This window comes from Chiloscyllium punctatum, chromosome 36, assembly GCF_047496795.1.
Source record: "Chiloscyllium punctatum isolate Juve2018m chromosome 36, sChiPun1.3, whole genome shotgun sequence".
Taxonomy (NCBI): Eukaryota; Metazoa; Chordata; class Chondrichthyes; order Orectolobiformes; family Hemiscylliidae; genus Chiloscyllium; species Chiloscyllium punctatum.
Window position 1 is genome coordinate 13,499,064 of NC_092774.1, and position 18,133 is coordinate 13,517,196.

The 18,133-nt window shown below is 47.6% G+C and overlaps 1 protein-coding gene across 4 annotated transcripts in view; it reads right to left on the reverse strand.

Annotated features, from left to right (window-relative positions):
* Positions 1–568: 568 nt before the first annotated feature.
* Positions 569–18,133, reverse strand: part of LOC140460737 (uncharacterized) — a 55,732-nt gene continuing 38,167 nt past the window's right edge. Inside the window, exons 1-2 of one of the 4 annotated variants that reach the window (XM_072555370.1) lie at positions 8,176–8,311; positions 569–2,741 (exon numbers count right to left, since the gene is read on the reverse strand). In XM_072555370.1, coding sequence (XP_072411471.1) covers positions 769–2,334 — 1,566 coding nt within the window. In that variant the 5' untranslated portion in view covers positions 2,335–2,741; positions 8,176–8,311 and the 3' untranslated portion in view covers positions 569–768. Of the gene's footprint in view, positions 2,742–3,851; positions 3,995–6,194; positions 6,259–8,175; positions 8,312–18,133 lie in introns of those variants that run through there. The other 3 variants (XM_072555371.1, XM_072555369.1, XM_072555372.1) reach the window with 3 other exon arrangements.

The window sequence follows — 18,133 nt, forward strand, 5'->3', positions numbered from 1 at the left end:
AGTTACATGACACTGATCTTTTGCTATAAAATTTGGGTGTTATGATCCTGCTCCACAGTTACATGATGAAGGAGCAGCGCTCCAAAAGCTCATCCTTCCAAATAAACCTGTTGGACTATAACCTGGTGTTGTGTGATTTTTAATTTTATCCAGCCCAGTCCAACATCAGCCTCTCCACATAATTTCTCGCGAACACTGCCCACACCTCCTGATGCTGCCAGGAAACTTTACAACGCCGATGAAATGACACACTCTGCACTCCTGAAAAATTGACAAGTTCTCACGATACTGGCTGCTCATTCACGACTGATATGCGACATTGGAAGCTTAGTGCAGGAAGCTGAAAGAAATGAGCAGCTTTAAAACAAAAACTCTTAGACTCTCATTGAAAGCTTTGAGCTCCGAGCACAGCAGCAAGTTCAGGTAACCTTTATTGCGACCCAACTTTGTTACAGCTTCAAACCCCCTCAGCAAAATGGCAGAGAAAAAGCAGTTGCTTTTTAAACAGCTCAAAGTCAAAGCGCACACACCCACCCACCCGCATTCTCCCCCACCCCCACCCCATCCCCCATCACTTTCTTTACTATTGGTCACCACCAAGATGTCCCTTTGTAACTGGATCCTTGGTACAGCCTTAACCTGGAGGAATTATTGCCTCACTCAGCAATTTCAACCCATACCCTGTATAGCGCCATCTGCCGCAGCGGGATTCAAACCCGGGATCCCTGGAACTGGGTTAATAGTCCAGTCGATAATGGCACTCAGCCATCATTCCTTCAATCCCCCCTGCAGTGGTACGTGAACTCGCTGGTGCCTCTGAAGGTGGGAGGAGCGCGTGAAGTCCTTTCCGCACTCGGGGCATCTGAAGGGCCTCTCCCCCGTGTGGACCCGCCGATGGGTCAGCAGGTGGGAGGAATTGCTGAAGGCCTTCCCGCAGTCGGTGCAGGGGAATGGCCTCTCCCCCGTGTGGGCCCGCTGGTGTCTCAGCAGGTTGGGGGAATGCCTGAAGGCCTTCCCACACTCGGGGCAGCTGAAGGGCCTCTCCCCCGTGTGGACACGTTGGTGTCTCAGCAGGGTGGAGGAATTGCTGAAGGCCTTCCCGCACTCGGGGCAGCTGAAGGGCCTCTCCCCCGTGTGGATCCGCTGGTGGGTCAGCAGAGAAGAGGAATTGTTGAAGGTCTTCCCGCACTCGGGGCAGCTGAAGGGCCTCTCCCCCGTGTGGACGCGCCGGTGGGTCAGCAGGTGGGAGGAATTGCTGAAGGCCTTCCCGCACTCGGGGCAGCTGAAGGGCCTCTCCCCCGTGTGGCCCCGCTGGTGGGTCAGCAGAGAAGAGGAATTGTTGAAGGCCTTCCCGCACTCGGGGCAGCTGAAGGGCCTCTCCCCCGTGTGGACCCGCTGGTGGGTCAGCAGGTTGGAGGAATTGCTGAAGGCCTTCCCACACTCGGGGCAGCTGAAGGGCCTCTCCCCCGTGTGGACCCGCTGGTGTCTCAGCAGGTTGGGGGAACTGCTGAAGGCCTTCCCGCAGTCGGTGCAGCTGAAGGGCCTCTCCCCCGTGTGGACCCGCTGGTGTCTCAGCAGGTTGGGGGAACTGCTGAAGGCCTTCCCGCACTTGGGGCAGCTGAAGGGCCTCTCCCCCGTGTGGACCCGCTGGTGTCTCAGCAGGTTGGGGGAACTGCTGAAGGCCTTCCCACACTCGGGGCAGCTGAAGGGCCTCTCCCCCGTGTGGACCCGCTGGTGTCTCAGCAGGTTGGGGGAATCGCTGAAGGCCTTCCCACACTCGGGGCAGCTGAAGGGCCTCTCCCCGGTGTGGACCCGCTGGTGGGTCAGCAGGTTGGAGGAATTGCTGAAGGCCTTCCCACACTCGGGGCAGCTGAAGGGCCTCTCCCCCGTGTGGACCCGCTGGTGTCTCAGCAGGTTGGGGGAATCGCTGAAGGCCTTCCCACACTCGGGGCAGCTGAAGGGCCTCTCCCCCGTGTGGACCCTCCGGTGGGTCAACAGGTTGTTGGCCTGGGCAAATCTCTTCCCACACTCAGGGCAGGAGAACGGCCTCTCCCCCGTGTGGGCCAGCTGGTGTCTCAGCAGGTGGGAGGCCCGGGTAAATCTCTTCCCGCACTTGGGGCAGTTGAAGGGCCTCTCTCCCGTGTGGGAGCGCTGGTGCCTCAGCAGGTCGGAGCATTTGCTGAAGGCCTTCCCACACTCGGGGCAGGAGAACGGCCCCTCCCCTGTGTGGATGCGCTGATGAATCTCCAGGGCAGGCGGGAAATGGAAGCTTTTTCCGCCATCAGCACACTTCCACCGTTTCTCCACGGGGCAGGATTCCTCAGGTTTCTCCATGGCCGAAGCTTCAGCTGCGTGCACACACACGTTTCCAGCCCCTCCCTGCCGTCAATTCCTCTTTCCAGGCTGTAGATGCTTCTACACACCCCACACTCAATGCACTGCAACAGTAGGGTCTCTCATCCAGTCCCACTGATGCTGAAAACGTACTCAAACAGGAACCAAAACGCTTTGCTGCTTCTCACAGACTCAGTTGAAAATTGTTTCCTGTCCCGATGGATTGAGCGACTGTCAGACATTGACGTCAAAGTGAGGACTGCAGACGCTGGAGAGTCAGTGTCAAAATGTGTGGTACTGGAAAAGCGCAGGTCAGGCAGCATCCGAGGAGCAGGAGAGTCAATGTTTCGGGTGTAAGGACTTCATGCGTTGATTTTGAAGCTTCTATCTTCAAATCTTCAAGTACACTGTTTAAAAAGAGATTACAAAAGTCATCACTGCCAGGGCAGGGTAAAAATTCAGAACAAGCAATTCTACTTTCTGTGGAATATTCTGGTCTTTTGTTACTCCACAAAATTGAAAGCACCATCCCACTCTCTGTTCTCACTCCGATATAACTAATTCCCCTGAAGGTGCTGATTCAGGATCTTACAGGGGCAGAAAAAGCAAAAACATCAAGACTGACATCTCCCTGAATTTTGGATAATACCACCTGAATGTGAATATCTTTCACGACACGGGGATCCTGCTGAGAGTGAGCAGGTCTGATTTTGGGAAGCATAAAAAAAAAGTGTCAATTCAGGGTGAACCTGCAATGCAGCTTCTTGAGGAAGGACCATACACAAAATGGTTAATGACCCCGGGAAGGTGGGAGCAAAATGAGACATCAAGGCATTAACACCGACGCACTTCAGTCAAACTCTTCTGCTCCCAGTCAGGGCAAAACATGCTCTGAAAGTCCAGCCTTCACAATCACAAGATGGTCATAAATCCTATCCCTCAGAATCCTTTCCAACACCTTGCAGACGACAGATGTGTTCTTGCCTTCCCCCACAAACATCCACTTCTTTGTTGTTCAAAAATCAGATGAAACCAGCCTTGGATATATTCAATGACCTTATTCTCTGAATCCTTTCAAGTTTCACAACATCCTTCCTCTAGCAGAGATACCAGAACTGCACACAACATTCCAAAAGTGGCCTAACCAATGTCTGGTGCAGCTACAACATAACTTCACAACTTTTATAAGAGGAGCATTGGGAAAGTTTTCAAAGCCCACAAAAAGAATGGAGGGATAAACCGATCTTTTGCGGGTCAGCTTGGAACATCAGGGCGGGGGGATGGGAATGAGGGAAGGAAGCTGAATGTGCTGGAGCCAGGGTGGAGGAAGAACAGAGGATGCAAAACCGGCTTGAAGCTGCAATGAGGAATATTGCATGTGCTGTACTTGTACCTGTTGCAGTTACTGGTGGGAATCGTGTGCATTTTAAACATCAAAACAGAAAAGATATCCAGCCCTCCCCCTTCCCAATCTCTATCCTTCAGTCCCTCCTCACCCGGGTAACTAAGACACATACCTGAGTTTGCGGAGTCTGCTCCCTCCCTGGATTCACTCCAGTTGCTACAAGTGACCAATTTCCCCTCCTCCCATCTCTGTCTCCCTCCCAGGATGAAGAGTCGCCCAGAGGGAGGGAGATTCACTTTGAAACGGACAGGGCCACTTCCGCGTTGTGACGTCACAAAGGAACTAGGGGCGGGGCGAGGAAACGTTACGGTCCAGGAGGCGGGGCGAGGAAAAGTGGAGGTTGAGGGGGCGGGGCAAGACCAACTGCGGGACGCTGCACTGCGCATGCGCTGCTCCTTGGGGCGTAGGGCAGGAGAACACACTTTCCAAAAGCCCCCTCCCTTCAGAGAATCCCCACAGTGTGGAAGCAGGTCACTCGGCCTCACCGACCCTCCCACACCCACATCCCTATCCCCATTGCTCTACATTTAACCCTGAGTCATGCATCTTACCTGTACATTATGCCTAATTTAGCACGGCCAATCCACCCTAACCTGCATATCCCTGGGCACTATGGGGAATTTAGCATGGCCAATCCACCCTAACCTGCACATCCCTGGGCACTATGGGGAATTTAGCACAGCCATTCCACCCTAACCTGCACAGACACAGGTTTTTAAAAGTAGGTGAATAGGTTGGGTCTTTAAAACAAATAAGTGATTTTATAGGTTAGATATTGGGATGATTCTATTCATGAGGGAGTCCAAAACTGGAGGATGTAAATATGTCATTAATAAATCTCATGAGGAATATAGAAGTAACTTATTCCTCTGATTATGGTTAGAATGTAACATTCTGTAGTTGAGGTAAATAGCATTGGTGCATTAAAGAGGGCCAACAGCATGGCCAACTTGTATTTATGTAGTGCTTTTAACATAAACCATCCCAAATTACTTCTCGGGAGCCTTGTTAAACAATATTTGACCCAAGATGGATGTCAAATTCCAGCCTTGGGTGACTGTGCAAACTCCATACAGACATTCTTCCAGTGTCTGCATGGGTTTCCACTGGGTACTCCGGTTTCCTCCTACAGTCCAAAGATGTGCAGATTAGATGAATTGGCCATGCTAAATTGCCCATAGGTACATTAGTCAGAGGGAGATGGGTCTGGGTGGGTTACTCTTCGGAGGGTTGGTGTAGTCTGGTTGGGCTGAAGGGCCTGTTTCCACACTGTAGGGTATCTAATCTAATCCCTGGGGCACTATGGGGAATTTAGCATGGCCAATCCACCCTAACCTGCACATCCCTGGGCACGATGGGGAATTTAGCACGGTCATTCCACCCTAACCTGCATATCCCTGGGCACTATGGGGAATTTAGCACGGCCATTCCACCCTAACCTGCACATCCCTGGGCACTATGGGGAATTTAGCACGGCCATTCCACCCTAACCTGCACATCCCTGGGCACTATGGGGAATTTAGCACGGCCATTCCACCCTAACCTGCACATCCCTGGGCACTATGGGGAATTTAGCATGGCCAATCCACCTTAACTTGGATAAAGGTTAAAATTACAACTCCAGGTTTTAGTCCAACAGGCTTCTCTGGAAGCAGTAACCTTTGGAGTGTCATGAGACATAAGCATGGAAACAGACCCTTCGGTCCAACCTGTCCATGCCGACCAGATATCCCAACCCAAACCCATCTGCCAGCACCTGGCCCATATCCCTCCAAACCCTTCCTATTCATGTACTCATCCAAATGCCTTTTAAATGTTGCAATTGTACCAGCCTCCACCACTTCCTCTGGTAGCTCATTCCATACACGTACCACCCTCTGCATGAAAAAGTTTCCCCTTAGGTCTCTTTTATATCTTTCCCCTCTCACCCTAAACCTATGCCCTCCAGTTCTGGACTCCCCGACCCCAGGGAAAAGACAATCTATTTTTGGAAGCAGTAACTTTTGGAGTGATTTTGGTTCAATTCCCGCTTCGGGCAACTGTGCGGCATTTGCACGTTCTCCCAGTGTCTGAGCGGGTTTCCTCCCACAGTCCAAAGAATTGCAGGTTAGGTGAATTTGCCATGCTTAATTGCCCTGTAGTGTAGGTGCATTCGTCAGGGGTGAATGTAGGGGAATGGGTCTGGGTGGGTTGCTCTTCGGAGCGTCAGTGTGGACTTATTGGGCTGAAGGGCCCGTTTCCACACCGGAGGGAATAATTATTTATATAAAATGCCCCCGATCCATTAGAGGGCCCAACATTAGTTTTAATTGGGTAGTAGAAATCTGAAGTATAATTGCTCGCTTCAGGACATCCAGACGTGAATGAATTTGGCACAGGACACATTGGGCAACTATTAAAGACTCCGTTGTATTTCACTGGGTTGTGGACTCATGCAGAGACAAGAACAACTTACTTTGATAACAGTGTTCGATTTGCAAATGGAACGGCTGACCGATATTGAGAGTTTGCACACATGGTTAAGCAGCTATGGGTCATAGCCAGGATTTAGGAGGCTCAACTCCCTAATTTGGACTGTTCTGGAAAGTGTGTGCTTCATTTGCCTTGGAAGGAAGAAATAAACAAGAGCTGACAAACAGGTATGAGGAAAGTTGGAAAATGTTACAGAGAGACACACACACACACAGGCAGAAGTTTGCAGGAAAGTTAACACTTCATAATCTGGTTTCAATGCACATTAGCCTGGGTATGGTACTGATATCACAGTGGCCTCAAAAAGGGCACTCCCTCAATACTCAAACCAAAACATGGGTGCCCCCTGCTGGACTGGTTTGTGTTCACTCTTTGCTGCTGCCTATTTCAGTTGATGATGTACATTATTGGACACGCTCACAAACCTGGTGGCACCCAGATTTTGGGAAAGCAGCTAGGAAAAGATCTGAAGTGTGTTTAATTTGTGAACAAACAAGGTGCATACTCTATGAGGGATGTCCTGTGTTTGTTAACCACTTCCTTGCCTGGTCATTCTTTTTTACTTGTCTACAACTTGCATATATAGTATCACCTCCCATACATTGTCATGAATATTGTCTAATAATAGTAGATGTATTTAGCAGATGAATCAAAACCATCTCAAATGACTGAAACAGCTGACACTGTATTGTTGGACAAGTGGGAAATATTTGCATCAGTTAACCAAAGCACTTCAAAGTTTACAGTCACGGGTATGTCAAGCTGAAGAATTAGGACCGGGGCATTTTGGAGCCTGCTTCCTCGGGCAGAGAATTCTGCAGATACACTACTCTCTGGGAAAACCAGCAGCCCTCACTTCCTCCTCCTCATCTCGGTCCTAAACCTACTCCCCCAAAGCTTGAGGTCTAGTCTCAGCTACCAGCAGAAATGACTGGATAGGGTATCCTAAATCAATCTAGTCCCATTTGCCAGCACTTGGCCCATGTCCCTCTAAACTCTTCTCAACATATACCCATCCAGATATCTTTTAAAGGTTATAATTGTAGCCACCACATCCTCTGGCAGCTCATTCTTTACACACACCACCCTCTGTACATAGGAGTTGCTCCTTAGGTTTCTTTTAAATCTCACCCTAAACCTATGAGCAACCACAGATCAAAGATCTTGTCTATTTACCCTCGCCATGACCCACATTATTTATACAAGGTTGTAGGGTCACCCCTGTGGGATATAGGTAAAGCACTGTTACTTCTGCAACCATAATTGCTTCTGCATGGTAAATGAACTAACACCAGGGTATAATTGTTTCAGCCAACAGTGGAGTTAACAAGAATGAAAGCTATGTGAAGGAAATATATAATTGCTTTTGTATTAGCTAAAATGTGCATACATGAAATGTGCCTGCAAACAATGTTACAGACAAACAGAGAAAGGTGCTGTGAGGGGAGGGGGTTTAGATTAAACTAGATGTGCTCGTACAAACAGTTATAACCATCTATTTCCTGCTTCTGCAAAACCAAAAAACACACAATCAAGGAGGTTAGAGAGCTCAGTGTCGGCGAAAAATGGGAGGAAACGTTGCTTTCGCAAACAAGGAAGCAGCTGGCAGTGAAAGAGGATATACGTTAACACTTTGTTCACACACAAGGCCGGATAAGGCAAGAAATAGACAAGAGTAATGGGCGCCATCGGGAAAGAATGGAGCTTGGAACATCAAGGGCGGGGGGTTGAGAATGAGGGAAAGAGGCTAAATGTGCAGGAACGAAGGTGGAGGAAGAACAGAGGATGCAAAACCGGCTTGAAGCTGCAATGAGGAATATTGCATGTGCTGTACTTGTACCTGTTGCAGTTACTGGTGGGAATCGGGTGCATTTTAAACATCAAAACAGAAAAGATATCCAGCCCTCCCCCTTCCCAATCTCTATCTTTCAGTCCCTCCTCACCCGGGTAACTAAGACACATACCTGAGTTTGTGGAGTCTGCTCCCTCCCTGGATTCACTCCAGTTGCTGCAAGTGACCAATTTCCCCTCCTCCCATCTCTGTCTCCCTCCCAGGATGAAGAGTCGCCCAGAGGGAGGGAGATTCACTTTGAAACTGACAGGGCCACTTCCGCGTTGTGACGTCACAATGGAACTAGGGGCGGGGCGAGGAAACGTGCCGGGACAGGAGGCGGGGCGAGTCCTTCAGCGGGCCGCCGCACCGCGCATGCGCGGCCCCAGCAGCAGGCGGGGGGGACAACTCACTTTCCAAACCCCCTCCCTTCAGAGAATCCCCACAGTGTGGAAGCAGGTCACTCGGCCTCACCGACCCTCCCAAGGGTCACCCACCCACACCCATTCCCCCTGTCCCCACTGCTCTACATTTAACCCTGAGTCATGCACCTTACCTGCACATTATGCCTAATTTAGCATGGCCCATTCAAACTAACCTGCACATCCCTGGGCACTATGGGTAATTTAGCATGGCCAATCCACCCCAACCTGCATATCCCTGGGCACTATGGTTAATTTAGCATGGCCAATCCATCCTAACCTGCACATCCCTGGGCACTATGGGGAATTTAGCGTGGCCAATCCACCCTAACCTGCACATCCTTAGACACTATGGGTAATTTAGCATGACCAATCCACCCTAACCTGCACATTCCTGGCCAGGATAGGGAATTTAGCACAGCCAATCCACCCTAACCTGCACATCCCTGGGCAGGATGGGGAATTTAGCACAGCCAATCCACTCTAACATGCACATCCCTGGGCACTATGGGTAGTTTAGCACGGCCAATCCACCCTAACCTGCACATCCTTAGACATTATGGATAATTCAGCATGGCCAATCCACTTTAGATTAGGTACTGGAAAAGTACAGCAGTTCAGGCAGCATCCGAGGAGCAGGAAAATTGACATTTTGGGCAAAAGCCCTTCATCAGCAATAGAGGCAGTGCGCCTGCAAGGTGGTGAGATAAATGAGAGGGGGGTGGGGAGAAAGTAATATTGAGTACAATAGGTGAATAGGGGTGGGGATGAAGGTGATAGGTCAGACAGGAGGGTGGAGTGGCCTGTTCAGATCAGAACTCTGTTTGGTTAAAGGTGGTCCAGAGTCTGTGTAGGATGAGCTGGTTACGGAGGCTGGCACTGAGGAAGCAAATGTGGCTGTGGTAGCGAGTCTGTTTCAGGACATGGTTGAAGAGCTTCAGGGCAGCGGAAATGACCTGGGAGTTGCAGTGGGAGAGGGACTCCCTGAGATTCTTGTAGAGAGAGGAGGAAAACTTGGAGAGAGAGGAGGAAAGGCAGGCATCCTTGCAAGAGGATTCGCTGTAGGGTTAAAATCAACGAGGTAAAAACAAGGACTGCAGATGCTGGAGACCAGATTCTAGAATCACACAACTCCAGGCTGTAGTCCAACAGGCTTCTTTGGAAGCAGTAACTTTTGGAGTGCTGCCTCATCATCAGGTGGTTGTGGAGGATAAGATCCTGAGACACAATTTAGAGCAAAACATTCCAGCGTCCTGCCACTGAAATGGTATATTCAACAAACCTGGATTGTTAAGTCTTCCACCTTTTCAAATAGATTGCAGGTCTCATTACAATGTGAATCCCTGAACTTCTTGTTGTCACCTTCTCGAGATAACAAGGTTTTATAGCAAAAGCTCACATCTCAAACTAGACAATGCATTAAAGGTGTGAGGTCAGAGTCTGCCTGTATCCCAAACTTGAGTTAGACTGGTTCTATTTCCAAAGTCAAATTTACACACTATTACATGTATTGACTGCCGACAGAGTTTTGCTTTAAAAATTGCACATAAACAGGATGGTCTGCACCTGAACCTGAGGGGCACCAGTATCCTTGGGGGGAGGTTTGCTAGTGCCTTTGGGGGGGGGTTTAAACTAACTCTGCAGGGGCATGGGAACCCAGACTGTAGCTTTAGGGTGCAGGACCTGGAGTGTAGGGAGGTTAGGAATATGGCATCAATCTTAAAGGAGGGTGCCTGTAAACAGAAGAGTGGTTTGAAGTGTGTATACTTTAATGCCAGAAGTATACGAAATAAGGTAGGTGAACTTGCAGCGTGGGTTGGTACCTGGGACTTCGATGTTGTGGCTATTACGGAGACATGGCTAGATCAGGGACAGGATTGGCTGTTGCAGGTTCCAGGGTTTAAATGTTTTAGTAGGGTCAGAGGTGGGGGTAAAAGAGGGGGGGGGGTGTCGCTTTGCTTGTCAAAGATAGTATTACAGCGGTGGAAAGGAAGATGGACGAAGATTTGCCATCTGAGGTAGTTTGGGTTGAGGTTAGGAATAGGAGAGGTGAGGTCACCCTGTTAGGAGTCTTTTACAGGCCTCCTAATAGTCCTAGAATCGTTGAGGAAAGGATTGCGAAGATGATTCAGGAGAAGAGTGACAGTAATAGGGTGGTTGTTATGGGGGACTTTAACTTTCCTGATATTGATTGGGAAAGCTATAGCTCAAGTACGTTAGATGGTCAGTGTTTGTCCAGTGTGTGCAGGAGAGTTTCCTGACACAATATGGAGATAAGCCAACAAGAGGTGAGGCCATACTGGATTTGGTTCTGGGGAACGAACCAGGCCAGGTATTAGAACGAGAGGTAGGTGAGCACTTTGGGGACAGTGACCACAATTCGGTGATTTTTACTCTAGTGATGGAGAGGGATAAGTGTGTACTACAGGGCAAGAGTTATAGCTGGGGGCAGGGAAATTATGATGCGGTGAGGCATGACTTAGGATGTGTGGATTGGAAAAGTAGATTCCAAGGCAAGAGCGTAATTGATACGTGGAACTTGTTCAAGGAGCAACTATTGAGTGTCCTTGACAAGTACGTACCTATCAGGCAGGGAGGAAAGGGTCGTGTGAGGGAGCCGTGGTTTAATAAGGAATTGGAATCCCTTGTTAAATGGAAGAGGGCGGCCTTTGTAAAGATGAGGCGTGAAGGTTCAATAGGGGCGATTGAGAGTTATAAGGTAGCCCGGAAGGACCTGAAGAGAGAGCTAAGAGCAGCAAGGAGGGGACATGAAAGGTCCTTAGTTGGTAGGATTAGGGAAAACCCTGAGGCTTTCTATAGGTATGTTAGGAATAAAAGAATGACTAGGGTAGGAATAGGTCCAATCAAGGATAGTAATGGGAAGTTGCGTGTGGAGGCTGAAGAGATTGGGGAGGCACTGAATGAATACTTTTCGTCAGTATTCACTCAGGAACAGGATATTGTTGTCGATACGAATACTGAGGCACGAATAAGTAGAATGGATGGCTTTGAGATTTGTAGAGAAGAGGTGTTGGAAATTCTGGCAAGGGTGAAAATAGATAAGTCCCCTGGGCCTGATGGCATTTATCCTAGGATTCTCTGGGAAGCAAGGGAGGAGATTGCAGAGCCATTGGCCTTGATTTTAGTGTCCTCTTTGTCTACAGGAGTAGTGCCGGAGGACTGGAGGCTAGCAAACGTGGTTCCCTTGTTCAAGAAGGGGAGTAGGGATAATCCTGGTAACTATAGGCCAGTGAGTCTCACTTCTGTTGTGGGCAAAGTCTTAGAGAGAATTGTAAGGGATAGGATTTATGCACATCTGGATAAGAATAATGTGATCAAGGATAGTCAGCATAGTTTTGTGAAGGGCAGGTCGTGCCTCACAAACCTTATTGAATTCTTTGAGAAGGTGACGAAGGAGGTAAATGAGGGGAAAGCGGTAGATGTGGTATATATGGATTTTAGTAAGGCGTTTGATAAGGTCCCCCATGGTAGGCTACTGCAGAAAATACAGAGATATGGCATTGAAGGTGAGTTGGAGGTTTGGATTAGGAATTGGCTGGCTGGAAGAAGACAGAGGGTAGTAGTTGATGGCAAAGGTTCATCTTGGAGTGCCGTCACTCGCGGGATCTGTTTTGGGACCATTGCTGTTTGTCATTTTTATAAATGACCTGGAGGAAGGGTTAGAAGGTTGGGTGAGCAAGTTTGCGGATGATACGAAAGTCGGAGGAGTTGTAGACAGTGAGGAAGGATGTGGCAGGTTACAGCGGGATATAGAGAAGCTGCAGAGCTGGGCAGAAAGGTGGCAAATGGAGTTCAATGTAGCTAAGTGTGAGGTGATTCACTTTGGTAAGAGTAACAAAAAGATGGGGTACTGGGCTAATGGTCGGATACTTGGTAGTGTGGAAGAGCAGAGGGATTTTGGTGTCCATGTACACAGATCTCTGAAAGTTGCCACCCAGGTAAATAGTGCAGTGAAGAAGGCATATGGCGTACTGGCTTTTATTGGTAGAGGAATTGAGTTCCGGAGTCCTGAGGTCATGCTGCAGTTGTATAAGACTCTGGTGCGGCCGCATCTGGAATATTGTGTGCAGTTTTGGTCGCCATACTATAGGAAGGATGTGGAGGCACTGGAACGGGTGCAGAGGAAGTTTACCAGGATGTTGCCTGGTATGGTAGGAAGATCCTATGAGGAAAGGCTGAGGCACTTGGGGTTGTTTTCATTGGAGAAAAGAAGGTTTAGGGGTGACTTGATAGAGGTGTACAAGATGATTAGGGGGTGAGATAGGGTTGACAGTGAGAACCTTTTTCCACGTATGGAGTCAGCTATTACAAGGGGGCATAGCTTTAAATTAAGGGGGTGGGGGGTAGATATAGGACTGATGTTAGGGGTAGTTTCTTCACTCAGCGAGTCGTAAGTTCATGGAATGCCCTGCCAGTAGCAGTGGTGGACTCTCCCTCTTTATGGGTATTTAAGCGGGCATTGGATAGGTATATGGAGGATAGTGGGTTAGTGTAGGTTAGGTGGGCTTTGATCAGCGCAACATCGAGGGCCGAAGGGCCTGTACTGCGCTGTATTCTTCTATGTTCTATGTTCTATCTGCAAATATACATCCCCTCCCCCTCCCCCCAACATGTGCACACACATACACACACAAGTTTGTTGGGTGAATTCGTACTTGCAGAATTATGCCTTACTTTGCTCAAAAATTGCATGAATCCATGTAAGATTCTGTAAATCAGTTTAACCATTGTGGCACAGACAGTCTCACACAGGGGAGCTCACACCTTCAATACATTATCTGGACTGACGTGACACCAATTGGTAACATTCACTTGAGAATTTAACTATATTAAAAGGTTTTGTGATTTACATTTGAAATAATTGAAACTATCGTGGTCATTCGAACAGATGAGAGACTTAACAAACAATCCGGGTCTTTTTCAATATATAATTTCAGTAACATCACACTATAAACTGTTGCTATAAATTCTGTATCTTACAATCTTATATTCCACAACCCCCTGATGAAGGAGCTGCACTCCGAAAGCTACTGCTTCCAATTAAACTTGTTGGACAGAATTTCTCAAGTAGGGCACCATAAGAGTCCTGGGAGACTGCTATTTCTTGTTTACTTCGTAATGAACAAACATTAAGCACGGTCGCCTATTTATTTCTCATTGTGTTTCATTTTTCTTGTTTAATTCCCTGCGATGATGTGGGAGAATTATTAGATTTGGGTCAGCCATTTTGTCACATATTAAAGCCTGGAAACCATTTTGAATCTCAGCTTAGTGCCTGCTTGCTAAAGCTTGTGTTTCCCAGGCTCAGCGGAGACGGTTGGCCTTGCAGCTTTACTGCTTCCTGATAAACAAATTCTTTTCTGACATGGGACTTTATTTCCATCCCCCACAGTTGGCGAGTCAGGCAGGAGATACCCTGGTCCTCTCAGGTCACCGGCCGATATCCTTTGAGAGATGAAATATAGAGGGTGGTTGCTGCTTTTGTTGTGTCCAAAATAAAGAGGAAAGCTGGCCAGGGACAAAAATGCTGTATCAACATTTCTAACAATTCTCCCTACTCAGCCACAAGATACTAGTGAGAGAACTCAACAGGGTCCTAGCGTCTGGACGTAATGTTGCTGAGAGCACTTGTGCTTTACAAAGTTAGTAATAATGAATTTGCTTGCCCCAGGGTTATGAGAGGTGAACCCCTATTTGATAAGCCCTGGACCCACACTGAGGTCCGTGCCATCCTTCAAGATGCCCCCGATCTGTTCGAGTGCCCAATATTAGTTTTAAATGGTGAGTAGAAATCTGAAGTATAATTGCTCACTTCAGGATGTCCAGATTTGAATGAATTTGGCACAGGACACATTGGGCAACTATTAAAGACTCCGTTGTACTTCCCCCGAGTTGTGGACTCATGCAGAGACACAAACAACTTGTGTTAAAAACAGTGTTCGATTTGCAAATGGAACAGCTGAGAGGGATTTAGAGTTTGCACACTTGGCAAAGCAGCAAAGTGTCACAGCCAGGATTTAGGAGGCTCAACTCCCTAACTTGGGCTGTTCTGGAATGTGAGTGCCTCATTAACCCTAGAAGGAAGGAATAAATAAATAAAAGCTGACAAACTGAGATATGAAGCAAGTTGGAAAATGTTACAGAGAGACACACACACACAGGCAGAAGTTTGCAGGAAAGTTAACACTTCATAATCTGGTTTCAATGCACATTAGCCTGGGTATGATACTGATATCACAGGGGCCTCAAAAAGGGCACTCCCTCAATACTCAAACCAAAACATGGGTGCCCCCTGCTGGACTGGTTTGTGTTCACTCTTTGCTGCTGCCTATTTCAGTTGATGATGTACATTATTGTACACGCTCACAAACCTGGTGGCACCCAGATTTTTGGAAAGCAGCTAGGAAAAGATCTGAAGCGTGTTTAATTTGTGAACAAACAAGGTGCATACTCTAAGAGGGATGCCCTGTGTTTGTTAACCACTTCCTTGCCTGGTCGGTCTTTTTTACTTGTCTACAACTTGCATATATAATATCACCTCCCATACATTGTTATGAATATTGTCTAATAAGAGTAGATGTATTTAGTAGATGAATCAAAACCATCTCAAATGACTGAAACAGCTGACATTGGATTGTTGGACAAGTGGGAAATATTTGCATCAGTTAACCAAAGTACTTCAAAGTTTACAGTCACGGGTATGTCAAGCTGAAGAATTAGGACCGGGGCATTTTGGAGCCTGCTTCCTCGGGCAGAGAATTCTGCAGATACACTACTCTCTGGGAAAACCAGCAGCCCTCACTTCCTCCTCCTCATCTCGGTCCTAAACCTACTCCCCCCAAAGCTTGAGGCCTAGTCTCAGCTACCAGCAGAAATGACTGGATAGGGTAGGGCTTCATCCTCTCAGTGCAATGAATTCCCACTTTCTCCCAAATTCCCGGATGTACTCACTTAGTGGTTGCTGTCTCACAAATGAAAGATTTCATTCTAACTTCTTCCGGTCCCAGTAAGGGCAAAACATCTTTGAAAGCTGCTCTGAAAGCCCTGTCTTCACAACCACACTTCTGCTTTCACCGAAGACAGTTAGAGTCATACACCACACAAACAGATCCTTCAGCCCAACTCGTCTATGCCAACCATATATCCGAAATCAATCTATTCCATTTGCCGGCATGTGGCCCATATTCCTCAAAACCCTTCCCCTTCATGTACTCATCCAGATGCTGCTTAAATGTTGTAATTGTACCAGCCTCCACCACTTCCTGTCAGCTCGTTCCATACATGCAAAACCCTCTGAGAAGGTGGACCCTCAGGTCCCTTTTAAATCTTTGTCCTCTCAGCTCAAACCTCGGCCTTCTAATTTTGGGCTCCCCGTCCCGGAGGAAAAGACCTTAGTTATTCACCCTATCCATGCCCCTTATAACCTTCTATAAATGTCACCCCTCAGCCTCCAACACTAAGGGAAAACAGCCCCAGCCTATTCAGTCTCTCCCTCTCGCTCAAACCCTCCAACTCGGACATCAGCCTTATAAACCTTTTCCAAACCCTTTCAAGTTTCACAACATCCTTCCATAGGATGGAGACCAGAATTACACACAATGTTCCAAAAGTGGCCTAACCACTGTCCAGTGCAGCCACAACGTGACCTCCCAACTCCTTCACTCAATACTCTGACCAATAGAGGAAAGCATACCAAACATCGTCTTCACTATCCTGTCTACTGCGACTCCACTTACAAGGAAGTATGAACATGCATTCCAAGGTCTCTTTCTTCTGCAACACCTCCCCTGTGTAAGTCCTGCCTGCATTGCTTGACCAAAATGCAACACATCACATTTCTCCAAGTTCAACTCCATCTGCCCTTCGTTAGCCTATCAGCCCATCCAATCAATTCTAATTTAAAGTGAACTCTCTTTCCTCTCTTATTCCTTCGAAGCTGAAGATCTCCATCCCACACACTCTCCATTCTCAGTTTGCTGAACCAAATCCTTGCTGCACCTCATTCTGAAGGGTCTGGTTCATGCTGATTAACAGGGCCATACTCAGGGGAGATCGAATTGAAACATATAGAATACTGAACAGCCTGGACAGAGTGGATGTTGGGAAGATGTTTCCATTAATAGGAGAAACTAAGACCCGAGGGCACAGCTTTAGAGTAAAGGGATGACCTTTTAGAATGGAGATAAGGAGAAACGTCTTCAGTCAGAGTGGCGAATCTATGGAATTCATTGGCATAGAAGACTGCAGAGGCCAGGTCACTGAGGATATTCAGACTGAGATAGCTAGGGTCTTGAGTATTGAGGTGATCAAAGGTGACAGGGAGAAAGCAGCAGAATGGTGCTCAGAAACTGATCAGCCACGATTGAATGGTATGTACAGACCTGATGGGCTGATTAGCCTACTTTCTGCTCCTATGTCTTATAGTCTCTTGCTGTCCAGGACACTGAGAATTGGGAGCAGGAGTCAGCCATTTGGTCTTTTAAGCCTGCCCCAGCAGTGAACAGATCACAAATGGATATGGATCTCCCTACATCGAGATGCAGAGGCTGAGACTCTTTTCACTGGAGCATCGGAGGTTAAGAGGTGTCCTGACAGAGGTTTAAAAAATCATGAGGGGTATAGGTGAGGTGAATGGCAGGTGTCATTTCAAGATTAGGGAGCAAACTTTTAAAGTGAGAGTAGAACGAGTCTAAAGACATAAGGAGCACTTTCTTTTTTTAAAAAAAGTGTGGTTGGTGTGTGGAATGAATGTCTAGAGGAAATGTTGGACGCAGGTACAGTTACAATGTTTAAAATACATTAGGATACGTACATGAACAGGAAAGGTTCGGAGGGATATGGGCCAAACACAGGCAAGTGGGATTAGTTTAATTTGTGAATATAGTCAGCATGGATTAGTTGACCTGAAGGGTGTGTTTCTATGCTGTACGTCACTGTTCTGTACTGGCGTTAAAACTATTTTCTTGCCTTCCCCAATAAACATCCACTTCGCTGTTCAAAAATTATATGAACTCAGCCTTGAAAATATTCCATGACCCCCTAACTGCAGGAAGGCATCCCCTCTTCTGAACTCAATTCCTCTTGCTAATATACCACTTGCCTTGCTGATTGCTTGCTGCACCTGTCTGACAACCGGCAGCGACTGGTGTAGGAGGACGCTGAGGTTCCTTTGTACATCCATACATCATTGCTGAGGAAGGGCTCTTACCCGAAACGTCAACTTTCCTACCCCTTGGATGCTGTCTGACCTGCTGTGCTTTTCCAGCACCACACATATTTACTCTGATCTCCAGCATTTGCAGTCCTCACTTTCTCCACTTCCCAATTTATCACCATTTAAACAATACACCTCATTTCTGCCTTTTTTTTTACAGCAAAGACTATAACTTCACCCTGTGGTACTGCACTTGCCAGGTATTTGAGGCACAGACCTGGACCAGCTTTTCCAGAGTCTGTCCTCTTTCTGGATTCACTCCCTTTCTTTTCAGTTGCTGCAAGTCAACAATTGGATCCCAGCATGAAAATAAAAGAAATAGAAAAGGGAGTGAGAGAAGAGAGTGTGCTGTTGGACAGAGGAAGGAAATTACAGTCTTGGATGAATCTCAATCTTCATTGAGTGAGTGAGAGAGAGAGAGAGAGAGAAGAGCA